The 9,002-nt window shown below is 33.3% G+C and overlaps 1 protein-coding gene across 1 annotated transcript; it reads left to right on the plus strand.

Moving 5' to 3' along the window:
* The first annotated feature begins 1,872 nt into the window (after nt 1-1,872).
* On the plus strand, nt 1,873-2,616 carry LOC141539713 (transcription initiation factor TFIID subunit 13). Its single transcript, XM_074262827.1, has one exon. It carries the CDS (start codon nt 1,879-1,881, stop codon nt 2,251-2,253), a length of 375 nt encoding a protein of 124 aa, XP_074118928.1. The 5' UTR covers nt 1,873-1,878; the 3' UTR covers nt 2,254-2,616.
* The last annotated feature ends 6,386 nt before the right edge of the window (nt 2,617-9,002 follow it).

The raw sequence follows: 9,002 nt of genomic DNA on the forward strand, positions 1-9,002 counted from the left end.
ACCCCTAACTTCTTAATGAATGTAGCTTTTATTGCATTGTGGTCTGAGAAGAAAGCATTTATTATTTCTTCCTTCCTGCATTTAATTTTGAGATCTTTATGTCCTAATATATGGTCAATTTTTATATAGGTTCCATGAACTGCTGAGAAGAAAGTATATTCCTTTCTATCACCATTGAGTTTTCTCCAAAGGTCTATCATACCTGGTTTTTCTAATGTTGTATTTACTTTTTTAATTTCTTTCTTATTTGTTTTGTGGTTTGATTTGTCTAAATCTGAGAGTGCAAGGTTGAGATCTCCCACTATTATAGTTTTACTATCTATTTCTTCTTGCAACTCTCTTAACTTTTCTTTTAGAAACTTAGATGCTATACCACTTGGTGCATATATGTTTAGTATTGATATGGCTTCATTGTTTATGCTACCTTTTAGCAGGATATATTTTCCTTCCTTATCTCTTTTAATTAGATCAACTTCTGCTTTTGCTTGATCTGAGATAAGGATGGTTACCCCTGCTTTTTTTGGCTTTCCCTGAAGCATAATAGATTCTGCTCCAACCTTTTACCTTTACTCTGTATGTATCTCCCTGCTTTAAGTGTGTTTCCTATAAACAACATATTGTTGGAGAACCTGGAGAAATCTTGTTGTGGCTTTCAGAGTATAGTGAATTATGTAGGATTCAAGCCCAATGCAATAAGCAAACTGGAGTTAATACTCCAATCACCTTTGACCATCTAGCAGGTGAAGGTCAGTATGCAGATACTTTAGCACAGATTAATTACCCCTTAGCAGCATATGAACAAATTGTTGCTGCTATGAAAGCTTGGGACTCCCTTCCAAGAAAAGATGGAGGGGAAGTCTTCACAAAAATAGATCAAGGTCTCAATGAACCTTTTGCTGATTTTGTAGGATGTTTGCAAACAACTGTCACAAGAACCATTGGAGAAAATGTAGCTAAGGAAAATGCTAATGAGGTTTGCAGAAGAATTATATGGGGACTACACAAAGATGCTCCTTTAGAGGAGATCATAAGACACTGTGCAGTGGGCACAAATGCTTATTATACCCAGACTGTGATGAAAGTGGGAAGACAGAGTCTCTCTTGGCAAGGGACTTCTAGAGTGATTCATCAATGCTTTTAATATGGAAAAACTGGGCATGTGAGAGCTCAATGTAGATATAGAGATAGAGTGAGAAGACAGGGTGAGAGAAGAGCCAAAACCATACTATGTCCAAAAGGCAACCAAGGCTGCCACTGGGGCTCAGAATGTAGACTGGCTTAGTGAAATGAGAGGCAGGGCCCAACATTAAGACAACAAACAAAAGACAGGTGGGGCATGATGGCAGTCTAGTTTACACCCAGACAGTCTTTAGTACTTCAGGACTCTGATATGTTCAATCAGCAAAAAAAGCAATCAGATACGAGAAAGGGATTACAATTGGCTTTTTTAACCCAACAGAAGGGCAGTGCCCAGTGCCAGCAACTCCAATGTATTTGCCAGGAGATGAGGAGAGAGCTAGAAAGTGGTAAAATAGAAGGGACTAAATAGATTAACTGCTTGGGAGAAAGGGTTTGCTTTTATCTCTACAGATGGAGAAGGAATCAGATGGGTGCCAAAGAGTCATATTTGCCTTGTACATCAGAGAGAGACAGAAAAAGATAAAAATCCTCAAACCAAAGAAGACCTCAGAAATATCTGAAACTGAAAGAGCATGGCTGATAATAGGATTGTTACAGAACTTCAAAACCCACAGGAATCATTGGATTCCCTTTGATGAAAAAGTGTTGTTAAGACTGTTGCAGAACTTCAGAACCAGCAAGAATCATTGGATTCTCTGAGACATGATAAGACTTATGCATGACTTCGACTGGGACTGGATGGCTGATGAGGAGGAGGACCCTACTTTTGAGGAAGATAATGAAGATGCAGGAGGTGGAGCAGATGGTGGACAGGGTAAAAGGAAAAGACTTTTCTCAAAAGAATTAAGGTGTATGATGTATGGCTTTGGTGATGACCAAAATCCTTACACAGAATCAGTGGATATTCTAGAAGATCTTGTCATAGAATTCATCACTGAAATGACTCACAAAGCAATGTCTATTGGAAGACAAGGTCGAGTGCAAGTTGAAGATATTGTCTTTTTGATTCGAAAGGACCCAAGGAAGTTTGCCAGAGTTAAAGACTTGCTTACTATGAATGAAGAACTGAAACGGGCTAGAAAAGCATTTGATGAAGCAAACTATGGATCCTGACATCTTTTATGTTCTCCAAAGTTCCACTGTCTTCTAAGACAAATTTGCGTGTACTAGAACTGTGTATTTTTCACCTTGCCAAAAAATGAAAGGTCCTGAAATAATTTAAGTACTTCTTACAATTACCTTATTGTCTACATTTAATTGACCCAATAAATGATGAATGGAGCAACATTTCATTGCTGCTTTTGCTTTGACTTTGTGGATTCTAAAAGTGGTATTTAGGTATTAAATTGCCTGTCTTTCTTTTTGATACTTGAAATTGTTCATTGGTTTTAATGACAGTATGGAAGAAACTAAAATACCCTGAAAACCATGCAAATCATCCTATTTTTCTGAGGTGATAAAGATAATTTAAACTAATTAGTATTTATGTTTTGGTCTCCTTTTTGCTACTGAATTTTATATTATAGCAGTTTGATATGTGAAATCTAAATATTAATCTTTTTGGTTGTGCAATTCATAAAACAAGTCTTTTGGTTACTTTCAATCTCTCAGACAGATAATGGTTTTATGGGTTGCAAGAGGAAGCTGTTTTCCATGTTCTGTTTTGGGGTATATTTATAAAGTATTCTCGGTTCTCTTAAAGAAAAAGAGAGAAAGTTCCAGATATTTTGGTTAGAGATTAGATTCTTTTGCATAAGATTAGATTTCTTAAAAGAAATAATTTCTTTTTATTTCTTTCATTGAATATCAAAAGCAATTTTTTCTTTGTGAAAGTTCATTTTCCCTTTCAGAATTCCATGTGAAAACTTAAGATAATTTGAGAGCTTTTTTTAGTTCTTATTAAAAACTTTTGAGCCTACTAGATTTATTGTTTGAGTTTTAGGAGAACTGACCTCTACAGAAAGGATTTAAATTCTGAGACACTTAAAGGAGTTCAAATGCGGACACTCTAAATTTTAGTAAAAATGGCTATATTTTAAAATTTGTTTCAAGAACTTTGTTCATTGTGATAATATTTGCCAGCACCTACACACGTGACTTTAGGTGTTGCTATTATAGCTCAGGATATGGAAGTTTTGTGTGTATTTAACCATAATGTATTAAATTATTATTGTTTATACTATTAGTAGTTTAATATTATTAGAATTGAAAAAAGTTGAGGTAATCATTGAAAAATTCTTTTTTTTATGTAAAACTATACTTTTTTGTGTTGGGTGTGAACAACTTAATCGATATTTGGGAAATTCTGCTATCTCGATTTTTTTTTAAATATTAAAAATAAAATAATCTATGAAAATTAAGCAAGTTAATGGTTGAAACCCAAAGTATGTTTGATGCTTCTGTGTTATTTGTATATTCCTGTGGATGTATTATATCACATTCTTTAAGAAGTTTCTTTTTTTCTAGCCCATTGCTATATTACTGATCACTATAATGGCTTACATTTATATAGCATTTTATAGTTACAAAGTAGATATCTCATTGTAATCTCCAACAGTTCCTGTGTTAGGAAGGAGACTGAGAATTAGGGCTGAGGTCATGTGATCATACAGCAACAAAAGTGGGATTAGAACCCTGGTATCTGATTCAATTCTATTTCCATTCCCAATCATTTTTTCAATTGATTACCCCTCAAATAAGGACTTTGCTCATTATGGTTTTTATGCCCCCTGTGGAGATATAAATGTCATGTAGTGGACATAAATGTTAACTACTGTGATCAATGTAAATAACTTTTCCACAGGTTTCTTCATGCACTTTAAGGTTAGCACTCTAAACAAATAGATGATACTTAATGAATCCTAAATCCTGTGATATTTGCCTTTTTTCTCATCAGGAATGATTCTGGGCACCTAAGAGGTTGAAGCAAGTATACTAGAGTAGGTCATATTTAATAAGTCCTTACAGTTTATAAAGGTGCTTTTCTTTACAACAGATTTTCTAAATTAGTAAATTGTTTTTCCCTACTTTGTAAGTGAGAAAACTGAGACCAGATTACACTGTTTAATATCAGAACCAGGATTCAAACTCGGGCTTTTTGATTAATTCACAATACCATATAACATATAGATTGTGAGTCCCTTAAGGGCATGAACTATTTCGATTTTGTCTTTGTATTCCTAATGACTGGCACATAGAAGGTGCTTAATAAATGTTTACGAATAAAAAAAAAAAAAAAAAAAAAAAAAAAGACTTATGCATGACTTCAAAACTTGCAGGAATTATTAGATTCCTGGCCCATCAAGTAATGAACATTAGATTCCTTCTGGATTATTTCTAGGATTTATGGACATGTATAACTCTTCATGTTGATTCATGTTATTTATTACATCACTACTGGCCTGTATTACTATGTGCTTATGTAATTTATGTAATTATGTATAATTCCTTCTATGTTGATATTATGTATACCTGTTTCAAATGAGATCCTTCAGAAACCCACTAATCTGATTTGATTTCCCATTTCCTTTGGTGTTTTCATTTCCCTTCCTGAGACATCAAAAAGAGTGTGATCACCTGCTTTTTTGATGTTTTTATCCCTTTTTTGAGCAGTTAGGGAAGGTGTGATCACTTCCTTTTTGGGGGTCTCACCTCCTTGAGAAGTCAGAGAGAGCACGACCCTCTGTTCTAAAAACAAAAGAAAGCAGGAGATGTTATGAGCTAGAATTATAAACTTGAAACAAAAGATGATTACAAGGTACTAGGGGAACAGAGGAGACTATGGTTATTCAGTTTAGCATGGTTCAGTAAGATAGATTTAATCTTACAACAAATAATGGTTTCCTAGTGATATAATGATTGGTTTATACTCAGTGTGGAGCATATAAGCAGGGACTGAGAGACGCAGAAAAGAAGCTGTCAGAGGCAGAGAACACAAAAGATTGGCAGCAGGAGCTCAAGCGCTCAGAACCAAGGAGAGAGATAGGCTTCTAAGAAAGCTAACCAGGCTCCAGGAAAGGAGACAAGCCTTTGAAAGAGATAATAAAGGATTTGGACTTTAACACCTGGCTGTACTTGTGGTGATTACTGAATTGAAAAGAAAGCTGCTTCCAGAGACCCCAAGAACACAGAAACAGAGAACATTACACTTCATAGTTCTTTTTCTGGTTGCAGATGGCATTTTCTATCCAAAGCTATTGGGATTGCCTTGGATCACTGAAGCACTGAGAAGAATCAAGTCTTTCACAGTTGATGACTGCATATTCTTACTGTTATTCTGTACAATGCATTCCTGGTTCTGCTTGTTTCATTCAGCATCGGTTTGCGTAAATCTTTCCAGACTTTTCTAAAGTTAGTTTATTCATCATTTTTTTATAGAACAATACTATTCAATTCCCTTCATGTACCACAATTTATTTAGTCATTCCCCAGTTGATGAGTATCTAATCATTTTCCAATTTTTTGCTACCACAAAAAGAGCTACACATGTGAATCATTTTCCTTTATTTATGATTTCCTTGGGAAAAGACCTTTAGTGGCACTTCAGGGTCAAAAGGTATACATAATTTGATAGCCTTTTGGGCCTAGTTCCAAATTGCTCTCCAGAATGTTGAATCATTTCATAACTCCACCAACAATACATCAGTGTCCCAGTTTTCCCACATCCTCTCCAAAATAAATCATTATCTTTTCCTATTATCTTAGCCAATTTGAGAAATATGATATGGTAACTCAGAATTGCCTTAATTTGCATTTCTCTAATTAATCATGATTTAGATCCTTTGTGAAATCTTCTAAGATAGATTTAGAGAATTTTTTCATATGATTGTAGATGGCTTTAATTTTATCATCTGAAAATTATCTATTTAAATCTTTTGACTATTTATGAATTGGGTAATTCTTGTATTCTTATAAATTTGACACACTTCATATATTTTAGAAATGAGATCTTTATCGGAAATACTGCTATAAAACTTTTTCTTAGCTTTTTACTTTCCTTTTAATCTTATTTCTGTTGATTTTGTTTGTACAAAAACTTTTTTTTTTAATTTAAAATAATCAAAGTTGTCCGTTTTGTCTTTATAATGTTCTCTAGTTCTTCTTTGGTCATAAATTCCTCCCTTCTCCAAAAATCTGATGAATAAATTATCCCTTGCTGTCCTAATTTGTTTATGCTATCACCCTTTATGACCAAATTATGTATCCATTTTGACTTTATTTTGGTGTGGAGTGTGATCCATGCTTCTTTTTATTTTTCATAAACATCAGATTCATCCATAGTGATATAATATTACATTTCTGTATCAAATTTTTCTCCAGCTTAAAAATATCTTTTTAAGATTTAGAGAAAATACCTCCCAAAGTCTGTACTTTTCCCTGTGTCCCTTTTCTGTGATTTTCTCTTGTAATGTGTCCAGTAATAGTATATAATATAATAATAATATAATCTCTTCATTCTTTTAATCTAAACAATGGCTTTATGGTTTTTTTTTTAAATAATCTTATCATTAAAAAATCATGGGTTATCCAGAGACAAACAGCTAAGTAAATGAAGGCAAATAGCTAAATATCTGTCTAAATGTTTGGGATTTTCTAAATTACTGGGGTTTCAGAGCTATTGTGATTGCTATTGTGATTTAATTAATAGCTTTTACACTTTGAATTCCACATAAAAATATAAAAAGGTACCAAGTAGACCTGAAAGCATTATATTGCTCCTATTAGTGAGCTAATTTTTGTAATAATGTAAGGATGATTAAATCTCCAGAGAGAAAGAAGAAAGAGAAGAAAAACCAGTGACTAGAATAAAGATAAAGGGCTATGCTAAAGTAGACTCAAGAGAGCAAACTGTTCAATTTATAGGGTGAACATTTATATCTTGGAAAAAAGAAAATATTATATATCAGGGCTTAATTTATTTATTTTGTTGTTGTTGATTGTTTAGATGCTACAAAACAATGGAAAAATATTAACAAGGCAGTTTTAAACTTAAAAGTATTTCTTACATTTTTGGAGAACTGACTTTACCACACCTTCTTAGTAGCCAAACCATCTCTAGAAAGGGAAGCAGACAAATACTAGAAAGGATTAATCTTCCCTTTATTCAGCATGGAGAAGGGATTTAAGGGACCAAGTGTTGACCCATCAACTTCATACTGTACTGTGACATCTAATGCTATAACAGCATTACACAAAAATAAAAGATTCCAGTAGAGAGATTACTATGCAACAGCCAATTCCTCTGGAAACAAAGGTTCACTATATCTTCAGAAATTAGTTTAACATTTTCAATGTGATTCAGACAAAAATAATTTGAAGATGTCACTATTTTGCTATTTTTCTTTTATATTTAATAGTCTAAAGATTGTTGCAGAAAAAAAGAAATTGGTTATTTGAAGGGTAAAGAAAAAAATGAAAGCTTTATTTTCCCATAAATACAGATCAAAGAATAATTTGTGGGCCTATAGAGAAGGGATATGTCTATGTGTCAAGCAGGTCTCTAAATTCAATTCATTTCTCATAGCTACTTCTAAAGAAAATTAAAGTTATATGAAATCCTCAACTATATAACTATAGGTCTTGGAGATTATTTGTTTTATTCCAGAGGAATAGAATCTATATAGAAACAAAAATTTAAGACTTTAGAGCAGATGAGACTACCAAAAGCATTAAATGGAAAAGAAAAAGGGTCAATTCACAGTTAAAGGGCATGAGGTAGATTAGGGATAATGAAAGGATAAGGAGTGGTGAATGAGGAGATAATAATGTCACAACAATGTAATCTAAGAAGAGAGTATTCAGGAGGATAGAATGATCAATAGTGTCATATGAAACAGGGTGAGAAGAACTGAAGCTGAGAAAATTTCATCAGATTTGTCAATTAAGTGGTAATTTTAAATTTTGGAGAGAGAAGATTCAATTGAATGACAGGACTGGGAACTAGATTACAACACATTTAAGAATGAGAAGAGAAGTAGGAACAAAAAAAATAACTTTTTTAAGGAATTTGGCTGAAAGAAATGTAGCATAATAATTTGATAATATGATAGAATAAAGTTAAAATTATGCAAGGAAAGGGGAAACCTGGGCTTGGTTGAAGATAGTAAAAAAGGAACCAGTTGATAGAGGTTGAAGTTTTAAGGGAAGGTAATGTAGGATACAATCTTCTGGAGGAGATAGATGATGATACAATTGAATGGAGTTGTAAATGAGTTGAATTTATTAATAAGAAGGACCACCTATTTTGAGAGTCTAGGAAGAAAAGATGAAAATGTCAAGAAGTTTTGAGAGTGAGAAAAGAGGGAATTCATTTTGAGCCTCAATTCTGTTCAAGAAAATAAAAGGCAAAGTCTTCAGTTGAGAGAGAGCAGGGGGTATGGAGTATTCAGGGGAGGAGGTTGTTGAATAAAAGAAAACATGAAATAGCTTTTGTAAGGACTAAGAATGGGAATGAAATGACAGTGAAAAAAATATTGCCTTGTGGTAAAAGTACAAATGAAGTTGAATATTATGTATTTGCATGGCCCCTAGTCAACACAATTGTGAGTCTTTCTGTAGAGTTTTTTAGTGTTAAGTATAAGTGGTGGATCCCGCCAATAATCTTGCTAAGATTTGGCAGAAGTTTTTTGATAGAACAAAAGAAAATGTAGAAATGAATTGGCTAACTATTGGATCATTTGTCAGGGGAAGAAAGGGAAATCAGAAAACGGATAATATCCCAAGAAAGGACTAAGGAAATAGAGGTCTTAATTAACATGAGGAACTGGTGTAGGAAAATAAAAACAAAAGAAAAGAAGTAATGATTATAGGTTATAGTCAGTGAGAGCAAAGTCAGAATTCTTAATCAATAAAGTTCAGTACTT

This window comes from Sminthopsis crassicaudata, chromosome 4, assembly GCF_048593235.1.
Source record: "Sminthopsis crassicaudata isolate SCR6 chromosome 4, ASM4859323v1, whole genome shotgun sequence".
NCBI lineage: Eukaryota > Metazoa > Chordata > Mammalia > Dasyuromorphia > Dasyuridae > Sminthopsis > Sminthopsis crassicaudata.